Source organism: Penicillium odoratum (genome assembly GCF_028828045.1).
Source record: "Penicillium odoratum strain IBT 22623 chromosome Unknown utg000008l_segment0_segment0, whole genome shotgun sequence".
NCBI lineage: Eukaryota > Fungi > Ascomycota > Eurotiomycetes > Eurotiales > Aspergillaceae > Penicillium > Penicillium odoratum.
In genome coordinates, this window is record NW_026643150.1 from 1,691,672 (window position 1) to 1,716,298 (window position 24,627).

A 24,627-nucleotide genomic window follows, 5' to 3' on the forward strand; every position below is an offset into this window, starting at 1 on the left:
ATGGAAGGAATTGGGCGCGGAAGATAGAATAAGCCCGAGAAATGCGTTCCGTTGACCCGATTATTCCAAACCCCTCCCCGGTATAGTAGTATCTCATGCAGAAGGCGATAACATTAAACTGGTTGTCATTCCCCGACATGTCAACTATTGGGGCAGTGATATAGAAACGAGTTTCTTATTGCCGAAATGAACGGCCATATGGTGGTCTTGGGCCTTTTCGTTATTGGCTCAATGACCGCGTATTTAATCGGATCTAGATTCGCATAAACATGAAACAAATCCACCTTTGATGGCGTTCAGGGGCAAAGAAGCTAATTTAAATGTACTGGGTACTTCGGAGATTTACTTTCAAGTGGAAATTTGTGGGTATATCAGGTATCGGGTACATCTGTTCTTACAATCCTTCAACGTGGGGGCCAAGAAAAAGATTCGCGAAAACTTCCTCGCCAAAGGATTGGTATTCAATGAACTTTTAGTGGCTGGGATTAATTCTAGCTTCGTGTAATGCTGATTCTTGATGGTTTTCATACCACGATTTAAAGAACCGTCCCCGTGTACGGGTCTATTAACTATTCTTTTATTCTTGACTTTCACTGTTTTCTGTCCACCATGGTCTCTTGGATATCGTCGATACTCTTGCTAGGCCTCGCAAAGGCGGCAGAATCAAACGTTAATGCGACATGGGAAGCCTGCGATACCCTCAACACAAACCTACCCGGCACCGTCTACTTCCCCGGGTCGAGCGGCTATACCAACTCTCTAGCTTCCTATTTCAGCAAAGAAGAGCAAGAACTCGAGCCATCATGTGTGATTCAACCGACCAGCTCCATCGAAGTATCAACGGTGATTAAAACGATGCGCATGTATCTCGATCATGGCGTCCAGTTTGCCGTGCGTGGTGGGGGACATACGCCATACGCGGGCGCAGCCAACATCGAGAAAGGCGTGACCCTAGACTTAAGTCTCATGAACGAGGTCAAGCTCAGCGAAGATCACAAAATAGTCGATCTTGGACCAGGGGGGAGATGGAAAAAAGTCTGGGAGACGCTGGATCCTTACAATTTGACTGTCACGGGAGGAAGAGACTCGGACGTTGGCGTTGGCGGGTTCCTCCTTGGGGGTGGACTGAGCTACCTTGGCCCGATTCTGGGGTGGGGATGTGACAATATTGTTGAATATGAGATTGTTCTGGCCAGTGGCAAGATTGTCACTGTGAATAAAAGCTCCTATTCTGATCTGTTTCTGGCACTGAAAGGCGGCGGGAATAATTTCGGTGTTGTTACCAGGTACACAATGAGCACATATCCGCTCGGGAAGTTCTGGGGGGATTCATTTTTTATTCGACTGATCAGTGGGCGGCACAGACATCGGCTTTCTCGACATTCATGGGTGCTAGGCCGTATGATCCTCATGCAGCGATGACTCAGAGTTACGGCTGGTCATCCGGGATTGGGGGCTCGATTAGCAATGATTTGGCGTATACCAAGCCAGTGCCGTATCCTACGACTTTTGAGGGACTTGCAAACAATGTTACTTCTTTGTCTAATGCCCTGCGCATCGATACTATGGGGTCATTCGCTGCAGAGACCGATAGCTACCAGTCATACAACAAACGGTAAGCTGAACAATCTACAGTTGATCTGTCAGTCTATCGCAACGCTAACAAGTCCAATACAGACAAATCTGGTACACCACAACCTTCGCTCACACCCCAGAGATCTACTCGACCATCTATAAAATCTACAACGAATCTGTTGCCGAAATCAGCAATTTTACCGAGATGAACTGGTACTTGACTCTCCAACCAACTCCAGCCCTCAATCATGTGAATAGCCTTGGTCTGGATACAGGAGAAGAGAGACTCGGCCTCGCCCTCATAACAGCATTCTACAACGACATCTCTTCCGACCAGCTAGTCGATCGCGCAGCAAAGAAACTCATTGCGAATATCGAGGCGGCAGCTAAGAAAGCAGGGGTATACCGTTATTATAAATATTATAACTATGCGGGAGTTGGACAGGCTGTGATTGATGGGTACGGATATGAGAGTAAAAGCAATCTCAAGGCTGTGAGCAAGAAGTATGACTCGAAAGGTCTATTTCAGAAAGGTCTCCCTGGCGGATTCAAGCTTTGAGCATAACTTACAGCATTTGAGAGTTTGAAAGTGTGTAATTAATGTTATCGCCTGCACAGTGAGGATATAGAGATTACTTATGTACGGATCTGTGAATTATTGCATTTGGTCAGTTTTGCCTTATCAGTCTAGCGGCCCTGTACGTCGTTCTGTACTTCCATGACTTTGGTCATGGCACATGGGGGTACAGTATTCAATCACCCACAGGATGACTGATAATCAAGTCAGATTGTGATTTTGCGAAACTAGGTACAGTACTTCGAGCTTAGTATTCTGCCCAGTTCCAAAAGCTCTACATATATAGTGTCGATAAAATATACAGACCATTTCTTTAAGTGAACGGGAGACAATCCCTGCTTCCAAGGCAAAGAAAATGGAATTGCACCAGCTGCCATTTCCTTCGACCATTGAATGCACTTTAGTCTTGCTTGTTACCAACTTTTCCCACATGACGAAGCCCCAGAGAGCTCACTAGGAAGACAATTGCCATGCCAGCAAATATGGTCCAATACGCAGCACGGTATCCCTCTAGAAGCTGACCGCCCGTTTGAGAAGATGTACTTGTAACGTTTGCCGAGCCATCATCATGGGCGGTAACGGCAGCGGCTATGACGGCAGTGACAGCCAGTCCAACAGAGTTGCCCAGCTGGGAGATGGTATTGAAGACACTCCCAGCCAGAGCCATTGAGTCATCAGGGAATGCCCGAGAAATGATCAAACTAGAAACGGTCCATAGCACTAGGCAAACGATAAGTCAGTATTTGCATCGCTCTTGACAAAAACACAAGTTGAGTCAGTTACTCACCATCGCCGTTGATTGGACTTAACGTCATAGCAACGAAGGCTGCAGCCCAATAGGTCCACTTCGGGGAGGCGATCGCCATCAAGAGGGGTGAAATCGCGGTCATCAATGCACTAACCCCCAGCAGCAGGTTTACATTCACCCTTGACACCAGGTGAGCAGTAAGAATGTTGGTGGCCACGCCAACTACAGCCATGGGCAAGAAGCGGATGGAAGCCTGGAGGGCCGACATGTCCTGGACGTCCTGGAAGAACAGGGTTGATATGTACTGGAAAGAGTTGAATCCGGCCCATGTAAAGAACATCGCCACGCAGATGAAAAGAAACGGCAGGTTTCGCCATAAAGCATTAGGAATCAAGGCTGGCCTGTTGTGACTTACCTGCCATTTCATCCAAAAAGAGAAGACGGGGAGGAGTAAAATGGAGATAATGAGCAGCACAATATATTGGGGCTCAGACATGTTCCTGTAAGTATATGTGATCATCCTATAGAAATGTCAGCAACATCTGGTAAGGAGTCCATACAAGGATCAAGAATGACTCACGCAAGTACGTAGGATAGGAGTCCAAATGCCAAGGCGAGAATCGCTACGCCAACCCAATCAATATTATAAGCAAGCTTATGCCATGTAGCCCGGCACAGCTTCATCGAATCCGCGTCCGACGGAAGAATGAAGATGGACCCGACAAACAATACGGCATCGATAATGGCGGTGATGTAAAAACCCCATCGCCAGCCGATGGTGTTGGTGAAAACACCACCAAGAATAAGTCCTAAGGCATAGCCTAGTGGCTGTCCCATCCCTGTTGCTGCAAAGGCAATATTCCTCTTGCGTCCAGGTGGAAAGGACGCAGTCACTAGCGCCATTGATGTCGGAAGACACATAGCCACAAAGAGTCCTAGCAGAGCACAGATAATGATGAATTGATTACCTGTGCGGGCAAGTCCACATGCAAGGATCAAAGGACACGAGAAGCCGCTCCCGATCAGCCACATTCTCTTAGAGCCAACCACATCCGCAACGGAGCCGAATGCTAGCAAGGTGCATCCTGCAGATAAAGCATATACCGATGCCGGCCAGAAGATCAGATCGCGGTCGAGGTTGATGTCCGTCGAGATACGAGGAAGTGCGGTGGTCAGAATTCCAGTCCCCGAGACGCTGATAAAAGTGACACCAGTTATTATGGTGATAATCCAGAGAGACCCCCAGGCTGACTTGCCATCTTTCTCCAAGGGCCCTTCAGAGACAACGTTCTCATCTAGCTTTGGCGACTCTCTTTCCATTTCCACATCTTCCTTGTCGCGTTTTGCATCGTACGATTCCACCAACGCTGGCGCTGCTGTAGTCACTGTCATCACGGCTGTCATGGCGGCGAAGCTGACTTGTCTTACGGTGTGAATAATGTTTAAAAATCGTCCAAGGGATCCAGTGAGAAAAAGAGCAAGGTCACCCAGCCCTTCAAATAGAAAAATCTTCGAGAAAAAAACGAACACTAAATTACATACATGACACAATCTAGGTGCCTTATTAAACACGCGCATCCTCTTAATAAGCAAGAGTTACCTCTTTTGTCCTAGTGCTATGCAATCCCTGCAAGCCCATATCTACGCTCTCTTCCCACCAATAAGAAAGGAGCGAAGCCAGCGTATCTCGCAGGTTCTTGATGACTGCTAATGCGACCATCACCCATTTTAAAAAATAAATAAGCCATCGGAACCCATAAGAACTAGATGAAGATGTAGAGATCATCTATCTCCAATCTATCTCATTGAGTCCATATTGCTGGATCATAGCCTCATCTCCACTTCCCTACATCACCTCTTCGGGACAAAGTCCTAAGCCAAGTCGCGATAATACATGCGTCACTGATCGTATGCACTAAGGAGACTAGTAGGTCTATTAATTTATCCAATCTAGTCCATTTTGCGAAAATAATTCAAACCAAATTCCGCCGAGTCGGTAGTGGTCTTCTACCAGAGATCACAGAATGGGACTGTTTGGATCAAATGAATATCCTTCCCAATATCATTTTGCCTGAACTTGACGTCGCTTTCGCCGCATTAATAATGAGAGTTGCACGGCACAATATAACAGGGCAAGTGTCGATACTTTACATGACGCAACGAAAGTCCTGACTAGTCAAGTATCACCGAATGGGGATTCTCTACAGAGGTTCCTCTCCAATAAGCGGCCAGGTTCCCTGGAACTCTTCATCTTCAGCATAATGCCTTGCCACCGAGTCTTGTCCTACAGACACACCGAGAGACTTACATCTCATTTGTTCGGTCCCAAACATCAAAAGCAGGGGCATGAATCTTTCTCGTCCTATCCTTGGAAGATGATGATTTTCATTATTTTTTCTGGAGTAAATCATAAGCAAAGGGATGCATCAATCACTGCCGCGCAGTAGGTGGAGGATTTAGTGTGAATAAGGGCCGCGATTAGGCTGGTTTCCCCCCCCCCCCACCAGTACTACTCACGTATGTATTTGCTTCAGCCTAGAGTTGATCAAAATCGAATTTGCCATATTTTAGTATTTCCAGATCTATCTATCAATTGATTCCGAAATGATTTCGACCAAAGTGCGTCGCAGCACACCCAAACTTCGAACAGGGTGTGCTACCTGCAAGTGAGTATATTGCCTGATGTTCAGCACTGCCTCTCTGTGTTCCAACATGATAATGTTGTTTCTAACCGAACAGGATTCGCCGAATAAAATGCAACGAGCAACGTCCCAGCTGTCGCCGCTGTATTTCCACCAGAAAAAGCTGCCCTGGACACCCCCAATCTCCACGCTCCCACTCTAAACTCGAAATATACAACATCCCATTCAAAGTACCCGGCAGTCGTGTGGACCGTGAACTTATTCATTTCAACTGTTGCGAAACAGCAGAGTCATTATCTCAATTCTCAAATACTACGCTATGGACGCACCTCATCCTGCAGAGATGTCAAGACCAGCCTGTCGTACACAATTCTCTTGTCGCGCTTACAACCCTGTATCGCGACTATTTGTATTTTGGGTCATCGCAGTTTAAAGTCTCTGCCAAGCATATCCAGCTGATTACCAAATCACAATCTCAGCTTCGTGCGCATCTTACCAACGACGTTCTTCAAAAATGGAACCCCAATAATTTTCAACGAGATGACACCAATAGAGACTTTCGAAGACGAAGCCAGACTAGACACACAAACCCCCTCAGAGGTCTGATAGATCAGTTCAGAGTTTTAATGTCGGTTTTTCTTCAATTGTCAAATGTTCACGTCTCAAAGCTGTATTATTACTCTAGCACTACTTACTCATGGTGAGGTTAATTCTTAGTAGACAACCACCGCTTAACCCCGTAATCCCCGTTAAGCCCGGCGTTGGGCGCCTTGCCAGCTGGGCTATATAAATAAAAGTGTCTTCAACCCCTCGCCTAGTACTTGTTTTGCATTTATACCAACAATGCTGCCGCTGGTATCCTTATAGCCCGCTCTCTTCCCGAGTCTTAGATCCCAAATTTCAAATCTTATATATACGAATATGAATCGTACCGTACATATCTATAACCTACTTCAGCCACCTGTGCAGCTGGACCTAGTCGCTTCCGTCCCTCTTGAGCCCACAAGCCCTCGGCCAACCCTCATTTTCTTTCACGGCGGCGGCCTTGTCAGCGGCTCGCGGCGTGGTCGCTTCCCGCCACTACCAGTGAAACTGCTGCTCGACCGTGGATGGGCGGTCGTGGTCCCAGATTACCGCCTGCTGCCGGAGGCTGGCATCGTTGATATTCTCGACGACCTGCACCAACTAGAAGCGTGGATGGTGCAGTCTGCAGTAGGAGTTGATATGAATCGTGTCGTTGTCGGGGGTTCGAGTGCAGGCTCCTTAGTGTCCATCCTGGCTCTCTCGGTGTGGAAGACAGTCAAACCGCGCGCCTTTCTATCTCTATGGGGTATGGCACAGACTGAGGGCGAGTGGTATCGTCGTCGTCGGGCCGAATCAGCCGTGCTGGGAGGCATCCCTGCCAGCCAATTACACGAGGAAAACGTTGCTCACTATCTACAGCCCGGACGGCCGCATATCTCCACCGATGAAGCGGACATGAAGGACCCTGGTAGCCGGGCATCGCTTTTCTTGTGGCTGCTGAAACAGGGTATGTTGTCTGATTTAGACTCCCCTTGTCGGTACCTATACACGTAATTGTTGACTCTCCAGGCCGAATTGGTCCTCTGATTAGCGACTCGGTGAAAGCAGCCATCGGCACGGAAGCCCCCTTAGACTTAATAAGCTCCTCGTATCCATCTACGGTTATCGTCCACGGCACCGCCGACACAGTGGCGCCGGTGACGGACTCACACGCGCTGGCGGCCGCGCTACAGCGGGTTGAGGTTCGGGTGCGCTTGATCGAAGTCGATGGAGCGGACCATGGACTGGCACCGCAGGAGAAATATCGTAATTACTTTGAGGAGGCAATCATGGCTGTGGAGGAGTTTACTGGAAATTGAGAGTTATCTAAAAGGGGACAATTGATACTTTATCAAAGAATTTTGAACTTGGGATTGAAGGTCTGCAGCGAAACATTGAATATATAGCATTCAATCACCACTACAAAGGTCCACCTCAGGCTTTTAGAAAGCTAGGGTAATCGCCTCAATAGCCTATGGGTGCACGATCTGTTTTACTATTGCAAGATGTCTAGTCTTGTACTGTGACAATATGTACTCTTTAATGGTCGGTTCGGGTCAATGACTTTGTTCGGGGTATGGTAGTTTTCCCTACAATTGATACTGACTGGAATTCTATGGGCTTTCCTTTCATCCGCATAATATAATCATATGTCTCATATTACTGTAACATACACGGTGCATTTTACTGCGCCCCGCAGTTCGATGCGAGCCGCTCAATAAATGATTGCGCTAAGGCCTTGGCCGTGGGGCTAGGAAAGAGTTTCTCTGTGTATATTGGTCAAGCCAATTTCGAGAATCACTCTTGATACGTAAATTATAAAAAGCCTACGATAATTGAATGGATTTCTGTGGGAATTTAACTGGGAGAGACGGGCTTGCTCAAAAAGTGGCCAAGGCATGAGCACTATCACAGAATAGGATTGCTAAGAAGTGGCAGAAGGGATCCCATTCGCGGACTTCTGCCTTGAATGGTATATGAACAGCCACCAAAGTGCCCCGCACAATGTACGTGACTCCTAATCAGGTGACTGCTTGTAAGTGCCCAACTCCCTTCCAACAACTTATGCTCTCCCTCTGTCCGCCTCGTGAGAAAAATATCTGCGCAAACATCCAACAGAGCTCATGGCAAGTATACCGTAGGATGGGTGTGCGCTCTCCCGAAAGAAAAGACCGCGGCCACGGCCATGCTGGATGAGAGACATCCCGATCTCCCCAAGCCTGCAAGCGATCCCAACACGTACACACTTGGCTCTATTGGTAAGCACAATATTGTTATAGCCTGCCTCCCTAAGGGCCAAATTGGAAATAATCAATCGGCAACTGTTGCTTCTCGAATGATCTCCACTTTTCCATCCATCAAGTTCGGATTGATGGTCGGCATTGGGGGCGGTATTCCGCCTAAAGTCAGGCTTGGCGATGTGGTTGTCAGTACGCCAGTCGGCCAGTTTCCTGGCGTGGTGCAATGGGACCTTGGTAAAACAAAAGAGGGGAGATTTGAGCGGACTGGGTCATTGAACAATCCTCCGACTTCGCTGTTAACGGCCCTGACAAAATTGGAGACGGATCACGAATTGACCGGATCAAAGATACCAGAGTATCTAGATCAGCTGAAAGAGAAATGGCCGAGACTGGCAAACAAGTATTTGAGGTCTGATTCGCTTGAGGATGTCCTGTTCAAAGCAACTTATAGCCATGTCGCGGGTCGCGATGTTCCTCTTGATGGGCATGAAGATGAGGAAGACGACGAGGAAGAAGAAAGCTGTTCATTTTGCGATAGAGCCGAGACTGTAAAGAGGAAGCCAAGAGAGATGCGGGTGCATTTTGGTCTTATCGCATCTGGTAACCAAGTGATCAAGGATGCCGTATTCCGAGATAAACTGAAAAGAGATCTTGGTGGTCATATCCTCTGTGTCGAAAAGGAAGCGGCAGGCCTGATGAACAACTTCCCATGTCTTGTGATCAGAGGGGTCTGCGATTATGCAGACTCGCACAAGAACAAAGATTGGCAAGAGCATGCAGCGGCAGCGGCAGCGGGATTTGCGAAGGAGCTTCTTGAATATGTACAACCGAGTGATGTTGATGCAGAGCGCCCAGTGAAGGATATTTTAAGCAAAGGTTAGTAACTATCAACCTATATATACAAATATATGCAGCAGGTCCTGAATGCATGAATAGTCCTTGATAATATGGATAGAATTGGGGACGATGTTGAAACAGTGAGGTCCAGATTGGATAAAAGAGAAGACCTGAGGGTGCTTAATTGGCTCACTCCTATCGAATATGGCCCCCAACAAAGTGATTTTCTCAAAAGGCGACAACCTGGAACTTGTCAGTGGCTATTAGACTCCAAGAAGTATCAGACATGGCTGAGTTTGGACAAACAAACGTTATTCTGTCCCGGAATCCCCGGAGCAGGAAAGACCATCCAGACTGCAGCGGTCATCGATCACCTAACTACACGGTTTCACTCCGACCGATCTGTTGGGATTGCGTATGTTTTCTGCAGTTTTCGTCGACAAACTGAGCAAAGGCTCGACGACTTGGTCGCAAGTCTCTTGAAGCAACTGAGTCAACACCAGCCCTCGCTGCCAGATAGCCTGGGTGATCTCTACAATAAGCATATATACCGGCGGACGCGGCCATCTTTTGACGAGTTATCGAAGGCTCTCTGCTCAGCGGCGACGTTTTATTCAAGGGTATTTATTCTTATCGATGCGCTTGACGAGTGTCAAGCGTCTGATGAATGCCGCTCTAGATTCATTTCGGAGATCTTCACCCTCCAGGCCAACTGCGGAGCGAACATTTTTGCAACATCAAGATTTATTCCGGAGATCACCGCCAGGTTCAGCCAAGGAACGATATTGGAGATTTGTGCAAGCAATGAAGATGTCAAAAGGTATCTTAAGGGACATATAGGACAGCTACCGGCGTTTGTTGAGAGGAATCAACAGCTTCAAGAAGAGATTACAACCAAAATCTCATGCGCTGTTGATGGGATGTATGTTTTGCACATTAATGGTTTCTACTATCGCTGACTTCCACAGGTTCCTTCTAGCACAAATTTATATTGGCTCACTTGACGACAAGCCAACACCAAAAGCTATCAAAACTGCCCTAAGTCAGTTCCAGAACCAAAGCCACGGGATAGACGAGGACCGGAGAGTGGAAGTGCTGAGCCGAGCATACGATCAAGCAATTCACAGAATCAATGAACAGAAAACTGGCTTTCGGGAACTTGCAAATAAAACTCTCGCATGGATCACCAATGCACAGAGGCCACTTACCACCTCAGAGCTCCAACACGCTCTTGGTGTAGAAGTTGGTGAGCCCGAGCTCGATAAAGACAACTTGCCAGAGATTGAAGATTTGGTTTCGGTTTGTGCTGGCTTAGTCACCGTCGATGAGGAAAGCGACATCGTCCGGCTGGTCCACTACACTGCGCAGGAGTACTTCGAGCGAACACAAAAGCATTGGTTTCCAGATGCAGAGATCGATATCACCAAAGCTTGCGTTTCTTACCTCTCATTTGACATTTTTGAGAGTGGGGGTTGTCGAACATTTGATGAGTTAGAAGAGAGGATGCTGTTGAATAAGCTGTACAGCTACGCTGCACAGAACTGGGGAAACCACGCTCTTAAAGCTTCAGTTCGTTGCCCAGAGGCTATCCTCTTTCTCAAGTCCAAGGCAAAAGTAGCAGCAGCAGGCCAACCGTTAATATACACCTTCGGAAGCATGTACGACACAATGATCAATACGGAAATGAGAGGGCTTCACTTAGCAGCACTTTTCGGGGTTGAGCAGGCAATCGAAGCTCTCTTCCAGAATTCAGTCGAAGCAGATACAAAAAATGCTGCTAGCCAAAATGAAAGTAGCGATGACCTGGAATGTAAAGACAATTTGGACGGTCAAACACCGTTGTTATGGGCCGCATGGGACGGGCACGAAGCGGTGGTCGAGCTCCTAGTCGAAAAGGGAGTCGACCTCGAGTCTAAGGACAATTGTGATCGAACACCGTTGGCATGGGCAGCGGAGTGGGGACGAGAAGCAGTAGTCAGACTACTACTTGAGAAGGGGACCGACTTCGAGTCTAAGGACAATGTTGGTCAAACACCGTTAGCAGTGGCAGCGGAGTGGGGAAAAGAAGCAGTAGTAAGGCTACTACTCGAGAGGGGGGCCGACCTCGAGTTTAAGGATACTTTTCGTGGCCAAACACCGTTGGCATGGGCAGTAAGGAACGGGCACGAAGCGGTGGTCAGACTGCTGATTGAGAAGGGGGCCGACCTCGAGTCTGAGGACAATTTCCAGCAAACACCGTTAGCATTGGCAGCGGAGAGGGGAAGAGAAGCAGTAGTAAGGCTACTCGAGAGGGGGGCAACTCGAATTTAAGGACGTTTGATCGAACGCCGTTGGCATGGTCAGTAGCAAACGAAAACGAGGTATTGAACGAGCTTTTCAGCTAAGACGTAGTCTCTTAAGTTACTTCTCTTCTCGGTTTTGTTTCTTTTTTTTCGTTTTGAAAATGGCCAATTTTAGACTTCAACATGGGCCAGCTCATAGGCCTGTCGGAGTGTAATCCAGATTGTTAAAAAGGCTATGCCATAAGCAGCTAATAACTGATATATGATAATCAATACTTTGTTAATAAGAAAAAGCGGTTATTCCATGGCAGTCTCTTCAATCTCATATTCTATAGCCATCGAATATGCTAGCTTCAGAAGCCAAAAAAGTTAGACAGGTATAGTGATAAGCGTGTAGAATCCGTATGAAAGTAATGCTCTTACCATATTAGTAAAGAAGGCAAAGACCCCTTTTATCTAAGTTTTGTATTCGGACGGATTATATGATTGTTTTAGATTTTGATCTGTAACTACTTCCTATTTTGTTTATCTAAATACTATTAAAGAAGTCTTTAGCAAACCTTAGCGTGATGTTTTTAAGCCAGTATTAATAAGCTCGGTTGTGAAGCTCTCATTCTCGTTTGAGTCTACCTTGATTATCAAAGTGAACATTGAAGGCATATAGTTAGATTAGATTGACTTTAGCAATGAACTAATTCATTCAACTTCTAATAGCCGCTTAACAAGAGTCGCCACGATCATGCGCTGAGTCCAGCTGAACATGGCACTAGTCCTAATACGATCTATAGAATCGCCTATACGCTCAATAACTCTTTGAGTAGGTGCGGGTCTGACTGGAATGTATATACTGTACCTTATCGAATTATTACTGTAATATCGGTATTGCGATAATATGACAGTTCAATTTATTCAACATTGATATATGCTCCTAGAAATAGTTATATATGCCTATCGGTTAGTACTCAAATAGAGTCAAGAGTGTGATTGTTGATATATTAGGGCATTTTCTAAATTTCCTTTATATTTACTTTTACTTTGAGATCTTAAAGCAAGTAAATATCATATTTACTATTATATATAGGGTGCGGTGCTCGGTAGTGAATTCCGTTTGATACTACATCATACCAGCTGCATTTTACAGCGTTACTACTCAACTGAGTGTGGCCAGTCCAATGGGTATTACGCGCTAGGGTCTTGACGGTAGGGTTAGAAAAGAGTGATTGAGTGTGTATTGGTGAAGCCGATTTCCAGAACGGCTGTACGTGGTTTGGGTGTTCAAGTAGACGAGATCCACAGAAACGATCCTAGGCTCGTTTTCGTTTGTTCACCTTTGAATGGAGAAATAGTCAAGTACGATGTACATATTCGACTCAATTGACAACGCTTTGTGGATCTAATGCCGTCTAGTTTAAAACCACCTGGGAATTTGAAATACCGAACTCAGATGACAACGGTGGTAGAATCATTACATTTTACCGAGTCTTTGATGATGAACCTTGGAAAGCCTTGGAAATGTAGTATGTAAAGCTCCGAATGGATTTGCATGATCCTAGCAAATTAACCTTCCTAATGATACATAAATGAAGCCTGCAATGGGTCATGATTGCGAGAGAAAAAAGCAGGGGCCTTAGTATGGTATAATTTTAATGCCACCCATTCACAGTGGCGGTACCAGCAACCAGTTCATCTAACTCCTCCTTTCGAGTCCTGTACAGCTCCTGAGCCTCACGCTCCCGGCGCATGACAAAGGATACATCTTCGCGGAGCTTCTCCAGGCGCCGAGAAACAGCAGCTTCTTCGGAGATCTGAAGTGTGCGGAAAGCGTCCAAGTCATCTTGTGCCTTGGGTAAAGCTATACTAGCCTCAAGGATCTTAGAGCGGAGTGTCTTGGCTCGTTTCTGGTATCCACCGTGGACCTTGGCAAGCTTCCCTTCAAGTTTGTTACCCTGCTCGGCGGTGGCGAGCAGGGTTGTTTGAACGTTATCGAAGGCGGTGATCATTCGTTGTTCTTCCAGGAATGGATCTTGCTCTTCATCGTCGGCATAGCCATCTAGGCCTGGAAGAGCGTTGGCGCGAGTTGACGACCATACTCCGTCAAACTTTTCGTGCCACTCGTCTTGCTGCTGCTCAATCTCCGCTGCAATAGCCGCGCGCGCTGAATCCATATAGACATCGTCCGGGCGTCCCAGTTTGGGTGCTTTTCCCTCAACCTTGGCACCGGGGACCGGGTGTTTCCGGGAGTCGTATGCGATTAGTACGGCGGCCTCCCGAGCAATCAGGCCCTCGATTGAGTTGTTAACCTGGGAAGCACGCGCCATGAGAGCATCAATGTCAAGGACGATTGGTCGAGGGAGACCACGCTGATATACTTGTGACTGACGCTTGAACTCTGCCTGGGCAGCCAATTCCCGTGCTTCCTGCTCTCTGCGATCCCGCTCAGCCGCATCTTCCTGGCTGATCGCGACCTCCGAGGGCTCGGCTGTTTCAGATGGGAGCTCTTCAAGTTCCCATTCCGACTCCTTAGGCTTGGGGAGCGAGGATAGCTTGCTGCGGATCTGCTGGCGTGTGAAGTTTTCATGCAGCTTGATGTCTCGTGGTGTGCTGCCTATGAGCTGTCCAGCTGCACCATCTTGATTCAAAGCAAAATGATCGCGCGGTGTACGCAGTGGGGTGGCACCAGGTCCGATCCCGCCGTGCATAGGAGTTGCGCCCATACCGTTGGCCTGTCGAAAAGGTGTCGCCATGGGGTTAGGTGTGACGATATCTTGTCTCCGGGGGGCGATGCCCTCGAAGCCAGTGGATGAACCGCCCTCATGGAGGGGGGTGTTCTCTCCGCCAAGCAGAGAAGATTGTGTTTCAGTCAAAGCCCGAATATTCTTAATCTCGTTCGCGATACGGTCATCTTCAGGAGCAGCACGTGGCGTACGAATGGGAGTGCCTCCAACAATGGATCCATACTTTCCAATGAGTCCCCGAGTGCCTTCCTCATCTGAGCTCATTCGGCTGGCCTTTTCTCCGGCCATGCCCATCTTGATAATGTCTTCCATCTCACCTTCGCTGATTTGGGGAACAGGCAGCACCAGACCCCGTCGCATGCTGCTTTGCTCTGCCTCTCGAATCTTTTGCATCTGACCCGCACGGGCAGCCGCGGCAAATGCAGCAGCGTTGGGATTCTTGTCGTTCTTGCGCTTCTTGCGCTCGGCATCGTCATCCTGATCACCCTTCCGCTTGTTGGCCAGCTGCTGCTTTCGGGGGTCGAACAATTCACGCTGGCGCTCGTTCCGCATCTCCTCCTCTGCAGTATCGTAGAATCCTGGAGCGGCTGGCTTCTCAAATGGAATGTCTGCGTTGTAGTCCATCTGGCCCGGCTTCCGAGTCACGACCTTAACATTGATACCGGCATTCTTAAGTTCACGACGCTTTTGCAGCACTGCAAGTCGACGGGACTCTTCTAATTGACGTTCTCGGGCCTTTCGCTTCGCCTTTTTACCCTGTGTGTTGGCAAGACGTGCACGCGCCTCGCTAAGCATTTCTTTCTCATCTTCATCCAGATCGATCGTGTCGGGGCGCGCAGGCTTCGATTCCGGGTCGGGATCTAGCTCACCAGGGCTGTAGCACTTTTAGTACAAAGACCTGTATGTTTGTAGAATAATCAACGTACCGTAAACGGCGAACATCATCCGCACTAGGAGCAGCTGTTTCTCCACCCTCAGGACCCCCCAATCCAAGCTCATCATTCTCACGAGCTTCGGCCTCGTCCAAAAGTTTTTGGTATCGTTCAAGACATTGTGTTGCGGTGCGACCGACGATCGGAGCGATGGTACGCCATTGTGTTGGCATCAGCTTGGCAAGATGCAAAAGCTTCTCATCTTCCTCTCGCGACCACTCGACCTTGCGAATGCCAGGGTCTAACCACTCTATCCAGCGCGCTTTGCATTGCTTCGGCGTCTTCCGAGCGAGGAGAGAGGAGACTCGAGCCCATTGATTGAGACCATATTTGGAGACCTATAGTCGCGTCAGTATCGCGCGATCAAATAAAAATTAAAACGATAGATACATACAGCTGCACGAAGCACTTCATCCTCAATATTAGTCCTTTGATCTAGTTAGTAGCGGCCATAGAATAGGATAATGAGTGAACATACCAAACACCTCCTTTGACGACCGGCATGATGTGCGATTGAGACCAAGAATCTGGTCAAACCAAGCAAGCTCCCGTTTATTTCTTTGAATTTCAGATTCCCGGGAGATAAAAGTCGAGTGTCCCCGGGCTGAAAGTGACGCGCAGTAGGTGCAGCCAGAAAAGACGAGTTATGCCAAGAGCTTAGGTCCTTCACCGCCCGGTGTGACCGCCCCGCCTTAGTCAGCAGATCCAGATTTTTGGGGCTTTTCACTTTTTTTTGGTTTCGGAATTTGCAAAGGAAGATAAGAGCATCAACCATGTCTACATCGGTGGAAGCCCCTCGCCAGTTCAAACAGCCGTCCCGTAAGGGTAAGAAGGCTTGGCGCAAGAATGTCGACGTTACTGAGGTGCAGGAAGGTCTGCGCCAGTTGAATGAAGAAGAGATCAAAGGGTATGTTTTTATCATTTTCTTCTTTACTCGAAGGCATTTTGCTTATACTGCACAGTGGTCTTATCTCAGAGAAGCCGTCTGACGAATTGTTCATTCTCGATACTACTGGAAACGAAGAAGTGCGCAAACAAATTTCCAAAAAGCACAAGCCACTCAAGGCGGATGAAATTATCGCCCAGCGGTCTGTCATTCCCGCTCTGGACGGTCGCAAGCGTATAAACTCCAACATCACCGATGGAGTTATTGAGCCAAAGACCAAGAAACACAGAAAGGATTGGGTCAGCAACAAGGAACTTCAGCGCTTGAAGCAGGTAGCCAAGGATGGAACCGCTGGCACCAAGATTCATGGAAGTGAACTCTACGATCCTTGGGCGGAGGACGCCGAAGCAACTGCATCGGCCGTCGTGGATGATCCCCGATTTGATTTCCTGGTGAAGCCCAAGGCCAAGGTCGCGCCGGAGACCATTAGGCACGCTCCAATCTCACTTGCCGCCAATGGAAAGCCCATCCCATCAGTTCGCAAGCCGCATGCAGGAACCAGCTACAACCCCGTCTTCGATGAGTGGGACCGTCTACTCCAAGAGCAAGGTGCGGCTGCTGTAGAGGCAGAGAAGAAGCGTCTCGAGGAGGAGAAGGAAGAAGAAAAGAAGAGACTCCTGCAGGAGGCAGCACAAGGCGACGACGGCGAAGTAAAGTCTGACGACGAAAGTGCCTGGGAGGGCTTCGAGAGCGAATATGAGAAGCCTGAGTGGTTAAACAAGAAGCGACCCGAGCGAAAGACCAAGACCCAGCGCAACAAAATCAACCGTCGAAAGGAGGCCGAGCGTCTGGCAAAATGGGAGGCCAAGAGGGCTGCGACAGAGAAACAAGCCGAGCAAGTCGAGCTGCTTGCCGAAGAGGCCCGGCAGCGGGCGCTCGAAGCAGCCAACGATTCCGATGCCGATGATGATGAAGAGGGTGACGATACTAAGCTTCGACGCAAGGCGTTTGCAGGGAAACTTGCGTATGTGTTCCTCTATTGTATATATATGTGAGCTATTGCTAATGACCATCCCAGACCCCCGGAGAAGCCTTTGGAGCTGGTTCTTCCTGATGAACTTCAGGACTCCCTCCGACTCTTGAAGCCGGAAGGAAACTTGCTGGATGACCGATTCCGAACACTGATTGTTCAAGGAAAGCTCGAATCTCGCAAGCCGGTGACACAGGCTCGCAAGGCCAAGAGAAAGATTACCGAGAAGTGGATGTCCAAAGACTTCAAGGTTCCTGGCTTCGACTAAACTGTTGTTCTTGTTACTTAATACCTAGGTAAAAGCGTGCATCGGCGTTTGGACATATAAAATTTTCTCTGCACAATCAATGGGTTTGAAATTCGATTCCGTCTCGTTCATGATTATACATGTAGGCCTGGTGACTGTATCCACCACGAAAAGCATCATCATTTCCCCATTGGTCGCCTTTTTCAACCTTGGATTTTAAACAGACTCGACATAGTCACATATGACAACAACAATGCCTACCTGAATCTAATAGTAAAATTAAAATATTTGCCTATTACGGTCTAGTCCCGAATGGAATATAAAGGCGGTGTTCCTATCGGCCTTTCTGCCAGAAAAAAAAGTTAACGGCAATCAGTCCATCTCCAATCTCCCTCACCATGCACAAGTCCTGATACAATAATCCACCGTCGGAATGGATATGAGTGGCCTCTCCAGCAACTGGAAGAAGCTACAGGCGACGTTGAAGAAGGATAGCCCCTCAACCACTACATCAAGCACAAAACGCAAAGCCTCAGACCGAGACTCGGGCTCTGGTCCCATCAAGAAACACAAATTTACCGACAAGAAACAGACAAAACGCGCGCCAAGTGCCTATAATCTACAGAGAATGGGGGACGCATCTAAAATCGCCGGAAATGGGGAGTCAACTCCTTCTCTACGAAGAAAGTCCAGTGCTGGATTCTCAGCACAGCCTGCCGCTGATGCTCAGAATACCAAGGTGAATGAGGGCCGCTCAAAAACGTGAGTACTACATTTCAATTAAGCTTATACGTTTCACTCACACTTTCTATTTCAGGGCCGAGCTCGGAAAATACATCGCCATGGATTGTGAGATGGTTGGCGTAGGCCCAAATCCCGATCATGACTCTGTCCTTGCGCGTGTCAGTATCGTCAACTTCAACGGCGACCAAATCTACGATTCATATGTACGACCCAAGGAGATGGTAACAGACTGGCGAACCCATGTCAGCGGCATCGCTCCGAAGCACATGGTAGAGGCACGAACTCTCGAAGCAGTACAAAAGGAGGTGGCCGATATCATGGATGGCCGAATTCTGGTCGGTCACGCCGTGAGCAACGATTTGGACGCTTTACTGCTTGGTCACCCCAAGCGCGATATCCGAGACACGAGCAAACACCCCGAGTACCGGAAGATTGCTGGTGGTGGTTCCCCGCGACTGAAGATTCTTGCGGAGCATTTCCTTGGATTGAAGATTCAGGATGGTGCACACTCTTCGGTAGAAGATGCGCGTGCGACTATGGCGTTGTATAGAAGGGAAAAGGACGCTTTCGAACGGGAACACTTGAAGAAGTGGCCTGTGCGGGCTCCTGTGGATGGCAAGGATAAGGGAGACAAGAAGAAGAAAAAGAAGAAGACTACTCGCAAGCGGTGATGCTGGATAACTGGCTGGCATGAGGCATCGCAGGAACTGTACTTATTGTAGAGACATTTTGTATACCCCAAATTTGCATCAAGTTAAAGAATTGAATATTATTATTCACGAATCCACCTCCACACCTAGGGAAGTATGTATACTGATGGGAATTGCTCCACGTACCTCCTAAAGTACTCTTGTACACCTTGTCTACTGTAACCCAATCAGAAACATACCCATGGTTTCAAGTCAAGTACTCGACGACACGCAAAACAAAAAACAAACATTTGAAATGTTGAAATTGTAGGGTGCTAACGAATTTGGAGGCATGGGTATGTTCTTGCATATGTGTTAGGGTGTATAAGAGTAAATTGGGAGGCACGTGGAGCGATTGCCAGATACTCAAGTAAAATATACGATCCACCCTACTCTAGCCCAGAAATCGCTGTAGGCTACATATAAATCCTGCCATATGTAGCCTATCTCCCCGTCATTGTTTATTCTATTTTTTTCCCATCCCGCTGTTTGATCTCTATTTGAATGGAAATCGAGTATTGCTTCGTTAACATGTCTTTGTCAGCTATGGAAAGGGGGCTCAAGATTGGGATTGATCAAAGTCCAGGGTATTTGATATCCACGAATGCCCTGCGACAGCGTCAGTAGAGAAGAACTGGAGCAATTGATGATCCTATCCCAGCGAGGCAGCCAAAAGTACTAAGAGCCGAGGGATGCAGAATATCTATATAACGGGCAGTCACTTGGGCAGGCTCTATTGGGGAAGTCGAGGGTTGATTGGTGCTTCGGCAACTGGATTCCTAGGCTAAAGCTTTCATCTCGCAATTCTTCAAATTGTCCCTTCCACAAAAAGGCAAACTTTCAGAATCCTCTTCCCTGGTATCAAGGGAATTGATAGAGATTTCGACTGAAATAGGCATATGTGATTGAACTAAAAGGACGATATTGTGGTGACTGAAGTACGCTGAATGGACAAGATGAGTGAACTGGTGAGTTACTATGGCCGAAATCCACTTAACGCGGAGACGCGACGCGCTTCATTTCCAACTCCGCAAATTCCAACATCGACATTGATTTCTACCACAGACACGCTGTCTATATACTTTCTACTAAGCAGTACACAGCAATTTTCATTGAGATAATACACAAATCTAATATAGCAGCTTCTGCCAAATTTACAGCGCGAAGAACAGATCTCCGACCCGGCCAACAATGCCAGACATGTACGCCTTCCAAGCAGGCCCTCTGCCCAAAACACACCAAAAAGACGAGTCATCCACACCCAAACTCACACCGAATATCCTTCCTTGCCAAATCCACCACGACGGCCCCATTGCATCCTGCGATCGCCTCTGGACACCTGTCACAGACGCAAAAGGTATACACGGAATGCAGAACAACATCACACCGTCTGCTAAATTGTGGCATCGGACAATCAACTAATCCGAAATGACTACCAGACAACACACATGATGCATACTTCCGAGGGCGCAAACTCCGCGGGCGGCGCGTTGCGATTCCCGAGGGGTATCAAGGTATGCATACGCTAGCTTCGAACAGTGTACACGGGCTAAGTTTCTCGTACAACAGGAATTGTCGCGGTTTCCACAGATCGTGTTCTGCCCCAGGCAGACAAGGGCTGTGAGGATGTTGAGATCCTCGAGAATGGACCCGAGGCACCGGTCAAGATTTTGGAGACACAGGGTACATTTGACGAGATGATTGTATGGCAACACGAGATGCTGCCTGCGGCAGATGATTTGTTCGTGAAGGGAGTAGAGGAGTGGATACGATTTGCGGAGACGGTATGTATATTCCATGTCTTAGTGTCTGTGCACTGGGGTGGCTAACTGGGAATTCTAGATGCATGGAACCCCGATAGATACTGCGAAATAGAAGGAGTGAATTGGGTTAAGGATTGGCGACATGATCATATCAAGTGGTAGTGATACCCATGGAACTCATCTAGATGTTGGATATAGTGAACAATATCGGAGTTTTGATTGGCTCCATGCTTTATGTTTCTTCAAATCCTTTCAGAAATACATGTAGTCAACCCCCCCTTCTGTCCGTGAGTGTCTACCTTCGCCCTAGGCCGTCGTTGAACGTGTTCTTCAAGTGTAACCCCCTGGCTCTCGTTGTACTCTTCCTCCAGAATCTTGTGATTCTTCACCACCTAGCCCATGACCCCGGAGACGGGCATGCCCCTCTCCTGCTCAGCCCTGGCGGTGGGGAGCTCGTTGGCCTTGAAGGCTTTCTGGTACTTTCAGTGCTACAGCTGTACTTCTCTTCTTGGCCTTCTTGATATTCTGTGGTATTTGTTAGCGAACGGGCAGAAATCTTAGGATTTGCAGGGTATTGTCTAAGCATGGGCATAGAAAAAACCTCATCGCATTCGATATATTTCCGTGGGCAGTGAAGCTTCATATGGAGATATATCAACTGGCATTTGAGTGGAGGATTGCGCAGCTCACGCCATCACTGTGTTTAGGGGGAAAAGCGTCATGTTCTGTATTATGAGAGGGATGGAGGAGGAGGAAGAGGGAGAGAGAGCTAGCTAAGAGTCTAAGACATGCAAGCGCTGAAGCAAACGTAGGGGGTCACCTGACCCATACTCTAGATTGTTTGATGAATGAAATTAAGGTCTAGTCTATTATGAATATATATGAGATAGTAAGTTAGTATTCAATATGAATTTACAAATTCCCACTTTATATAGCTAAAGTGGAGATCTCCGATAAGCCGATAAAGCCCAGCTGGCCACCCCAAAACGTGTCGAAACCCCGCAAACAATCCACTTCTCTCCCATAACTTCCTCAATACTTCCTAACTTGGGAAATACCCCTTAATCTAACTTACAATCCACCATGACCGACAACCCCGATGTCCCAAAGACCCAAAAGGCCTTCGTGCCTCTCGGTACAAACCTCCCCACCAACCCCGCACCAACCCAGCTAACAAAACAGAAAACGACGCGAACGTAATGAACGACCTCGTCCACAACCTGGGCTTCAGCCAAGACCGCGGCTTCTCAGATGTATACTCAATCAACGACGCAGACCTCCTAGGGTTCGTTCCACGTCCATCGTACGCCCTCCTCCTCGTCTTCCCCGTCACCCCCGCCTACGAAGAACACCGTAAGAAAGAAGACGCCACACTCCAAGAATACACCGGCCACGGCCCGAGCGAACGAGTAATGTGGTTCAAACAAACGATCCGCAACTCCTGCGGTCTAATCGCACTTCTGCATGCTGTTGCAAACGGCGATGCTCGGACACATGTTGAGGAAGACTCCGATCTGGATAAGCTTCTCCGCCAGGCGCAGGATCTGGAGCCTTCTCGTCGGGCGGATCTACTTTATGATAGTAAGGTGTTAGAGAGTGCACATGCGAATGCAGCGAACTTGGGTGGTACGGATGCCCCGCAAGCGGATGATGATGTTGATTTGCACTTTGTGGCGTTCGTTAAGGCGGATGGGCAGCTTTGGGAGCTTGATGGAAGGAGGAAGGGGCCCTTAGCTAGAGGACCACTTAAGGACGACGAGGATGCGTTGAGTGAGACTGCGTTGAATTTGGGTGTCAGGAAGTTCATCGCTAGGGGGATGGAGGAGGGGGAATTGAGGTTTAGTCTCGTTAGTTTGAGTGATTTGTTTTAGACCGATCGGTTTCTCTGGAACTAGGCTGCTGGCGGAGGAACTCGATGAACAGTCAAAAAAAGCGCATCTATTAATTGTCTATCGGATATCGTTCGCATCTCCTCAACTTCACTCGTCGATCGACTCTCAAATCAACGCTCTTCCACAACCTCCACGGCCGACGTCTGGGAAAGAATCTCGGTTCCAGGAGCGACAGGCGCAGAATTAGCATCAATGATGACCTTCGTCTCCTCCAGCTTCGTGTCTAGACTCTCATCCTCGGCATCACTAGGTTTATCTCCACCCTGGGTCCCTAGGGTCAAGAAAGGAACCAGGAAAAGGGAAGCACCGGCCGCTGCAGAAGCATACCAGTAGACAGTTAGATAAGGCCTAATAGCCGGTGTAGAAGCAGTCATCTTATTGGCGATGGAACTCTCGATGGAGGTAGCGATGCCAAGGCCCAGATTGGAGCATAGCTTGCTGACTGTGTTGAAGATTCCACCGGCGATTGATTGCTGACCGGGTGGCAGCGATGACATGACGTACATCTAGAGATAAAAACACATTTGTTAGCCACCAGAGAGAAGTGATGAACGGAGTGCAAGACGTACATTTGTAACGTTGAATTGGATATCAGCACCAACGACCACAAGTATCAGGGCTGGGAATATGTATTCCCAGTAGAGCGAATCTTCTTTCATGAAGCTTAAAATGAGGAACGAGGCGGTATATGCTAGTGCACCGATACCGGTCAACACACTATTGCTGACTCGGTGGAGGATCAAACCACAGATGACGTTGACTGTGACACCGCTGACTACCATTGGCATTAAACGTGCGGTAATTTCCAACGCCGTGAGGTGTTTGACATCTTGAAGGTAGAGGGATAGGTAGAAAGTGACGGCGGAGAAACCCATGAAACCGAGACAGAAGATTGCCATGATCTGAAAAGAGTTAGCAATATTCATACTGCAGCCTTGATGTATGACATACAAGGGAGAAATTCCGATCTTTCCAAATCCCCAATGGCATCAGAGCATTTGTCGCAACAGACTGCCACCACAGAAATACAACCAGCAAGAAAAAGCCAACAATAAATAGAGCAAGAACATATCCAGTTTTCCAGCCATCCGGCGCATCACCCGCAAGTCTGTAGAAAATTAGCCTGGTCCAAGCCAACCCAACCAGAAAGGAGACAACATACGAAAGCGAACTAGAAAAGAACGCAAACCCAACAATAACCAAAGCCGTCCCAAGAAGATCAAACTTCCTGAATGCCTCAACACTAAGAGGCGTCCTCGCAAACCCATCAACAGGAACAGTCCACACCGTCAAAGCCGTAAAAATAGCATAAACAACCGCAAGAGCCCAAAACGAAGCCCGCCAGTTATACTCATTTGACGCAACACCAGATATAATCATACCACCCACAAAGCCCAGGGGATTACCCGCACTAAAGCAGGCAAATGCACGATTCTTCCGCTTCGACGGCTTCTCATACACAGCCCCCAGGGTCCCGACAGCAGGCGGGATCACTGCCGCTGCGAAGAGTCCCAGAATACCGGAGAAAACGTCCATGTAGATGGCGTTTGTGGCGAAGCCAGCTATTAGCAGGGAGAGGGTGAAGCCGGCCATGCCAATGATGAAAAGAGCTTTCCGGCCGAACATGTCGGCTAGTTTACCAAATGTTAGTAGGAAGGCGCCGCTGCTGAGGCTGGGGATGTATATTTGGTTAGTGAAATGATATGGTATATAGAAATGGAAGAGTAGAGAAGAGAAGCAGTAGCTCGTGGCTGTTTTTTGGATTCATGGACGTCTTGACTGGGTAGGTAGGCATAGCACATGAGGGTATTGTATTTGGGGTAGAGGTTTATAGAGAATGTACGTACGAGGCACCAGCATTGATCCAGGTGATTTCAGCGGAGTTCATATTCAGATCTGATCCAATGGATGCAGTCACGCCCACGATGCAACCTTGGAAAAAGGATTGCTGACCGATAGCCATGGTGGCTGTTAGGACGAACAGACATTCCTGGATGGTTGAATTGAAGCACTTTGGTCGTTGCGCATAGTCTTCTTTGGGCGTTAATGTGACCTCGGGGCCTTTTTCCTGATCTGCATGGTTTTGTGAAACCATTGTTGCAGGATTCGTGGACGTGGTAAACTTAGAAGTCGAAGAAAAGTCAAGATTAAAATCGATAATGGAGATTACGACGGCGGGGATTTCTCCAGGGGCGATATAGCTTTTAGCTTCGTTTTTGCCGCACCAAGTGGGGTGCAACTATC

The 24,627-nt window shown here is 48.0% G+C and overlaps 10 protein-coding genes across 10 annotated transcripts; 7 read left to right on the forward strand and 3 right to left on the reverse strand.

Annotated features, from left to right (window-relative positions):
• Positions 1-609: 609 nt before the first annotated feature.
• Positions 610-2,134, forward strand: N7520_010849 (FAD-binding oxidoreductase; the record flags this gene model as incomplete). The annotated part of the gene is made up of 3 exons (XM_057144782.1): positions 610-1,286; positions 1,397-1,615; positions 1,678-2,134. The coding sequence occupies 3 exons, from the start codon at positions 610-612 to the stop codon at positions 2,132-2,134; spliced, it is 1,353 nt and encodes a 450-aa protein (XP_056990536.1).
• A 418-nt stretch (positions 2,135-2,552) lies between these two features.
• On the reverse strand, positions 2,553-4,304 carry N7520_010850 (Major facilitator superfamily domain general substrate transporter; the record flags this gene model as incomplete). The annotated part of the gene is made up of 3 exons (XM_057144783.1): positions 2,553-2,872; positions 2,940-3,421; positions 3,481-4,304. 3 exons carry the CDS (start codon positions 4,302-4,304, stop codon positions 2,553-2,555), a joined length of 1,626 nt encoding a protein of 541 aa, XP_056990537.1.
• Positions 4,305-6,463: 2,159 nt separating this feature from the next.
• On the forward strand, positions 6,464-7,425 carry N7520_010851 (alpha/beta hydrolase; the record flags this gene model as incomplete). The annotated part of the gene is made up of 2 exons (XM_057144784.1): positions 6,464-7,073; positions 7,136-7,425. 2 exons carry the CDS (start codon positions 6,464-6,466, stop codon positions 7,423-7,425), a joined length of 900 nt encoding a protein of 299 aa, XP_056990538.1.
• An 866-nt stretch (positions 7,426-8,291) lies between these two features.
• Positions 8,292-11,493, forward strand: N7520_010852 (ankyrin repeat protein; the record flags this gene model as incomplete). The annotated part of the gene is made up of 3 exons (XM_057144785.1): positions 8,292-9,222; positions 9,283-10,105; positions 10,152-11,493. The coding sequence occupies 3 exons, from the start codon at positions 8,292-8,294 to the stop codon at positions 11,491-11,493; spliced, it is 3,096 nt and encodes a 1,031-aa protein (XP_056990539.1).
• A 1,615-nt stretch (positions 11,494-13,108) lies between these two features.
• On the reverse strand, positions 13,109-15,636 carry cef1 (putative cell division control protein (Cdc5); the record flags this gene model as incomplete). Its single annotated transcript, XM_057144786.1, has 4 exons — positions 13,109-15,074; positions 15,127-15,470; positions 15,527-15,560; positions 15,611-15,636. The coding sequence occupies 4 exons, from the start codon at positions 15,634-15,636 to the stop codon at positions 13,109-13,111; spliced, it is 2,370 nt and encodes a 789-aa protein (XP_056990540.1).
• Positions 15,637-15,905: 269 nt separating this feature from the next.
• Positions 15,906-17,316, forward strand: N7520_010854 (ribosome biogenesis protein NOP53; the record flags this gene model as incomplete). The annotated part of the gene is made up of 3 exons (XM_057144787.1): positions 15,906-16,039; positions 16,095-17,042; positions 17,097-17,316. 3 exons carry the CDS (start codon positions 15,906-15,908, stop codon positions 17,314-17,316), a joined length of 1,302 nt encoding a protein of 433 aa, XP_056990541.1.
• A 412-nt stretch (positions 17,317-17,728) lies between these two features.
• Positions 17,729-18,710, forward strand: rex4 (putative 3'-5' exonuclease; the record flags this gene model as incomplete). The annotated part of the gene is made up of 2 exons (XM_057144788.1): positions 17,729-18,057; positions 18,113-18,710. The coding sequence occupies 2 exons, from the start codon at positions 17,729-17,731 to the stop codon at positions 18,708-18,710; spliced, it is 927 nt and encodes a 308-aa protein (XP_056990542.1).
• A 1,209-nt stretch (positions 18,711-19,919) lies between these two features.
• Positions 19,920-20,603, forward strand: N7520_010856 (ribonuclease H2 subunit C; the record flags this gene model as incomplete). Its single annotated transcript, XM_057144789.1, has 4 exons — positions 19,920-20,085; positions 20,168-20,242; positions 20,298-20,512; positions 20,571-20,603. 4 exons carry the CDS (start codon positions 19,920-19,922, stop codon positions 20,601-20,603), a joined length of 489 nt encoding a protein of 162 aa, XP_056990543.1.
• Positions 20,604-21,574: 971 nt separating this feature from the next.
• Positions 21,575-22,362, forward strand: N7520_010857 (ubiquitin carboxyl-terminal hydrolase; the record flags this gene model as incomplete). Its single annotated transcript, XM_057144790.1, has 2 exons — positions 21,575-21,626; positions 21,674-22,362. The coding sequence occupies 2 exons, from the start codon at positions 21,575-21,577 to the stop codon at positions 22,360-22,362; spliced, it is 741 nt and encodes a 246-aa protein (XP_056990544.1).
• A 131-nt stretch (positions 22,363-22,493) lies between these two features.
• On the reverse strand, positions 22,494-24,478 carry N7520_010858 (uncharacterized protein; the record flags this gene model as incomplete). The annotated part of the gene is made up of 5 exons (XM_057144791.1): positions 22,494-22,889; positions 22,953-23,285; positions 23,335-23,491; positions 23,546-24,055; positions 24,231-24,478. 5 exons carry the CDS (start codon positions 24,476-24,478, stop codon positions 22,494-22,496), a joined length of 1,644 nt encoding a protein of 547 aa, XP_056990545.1.
• Between the last annotated feature and the right edge of the window lie 149 nt (positions 24,479-24,627).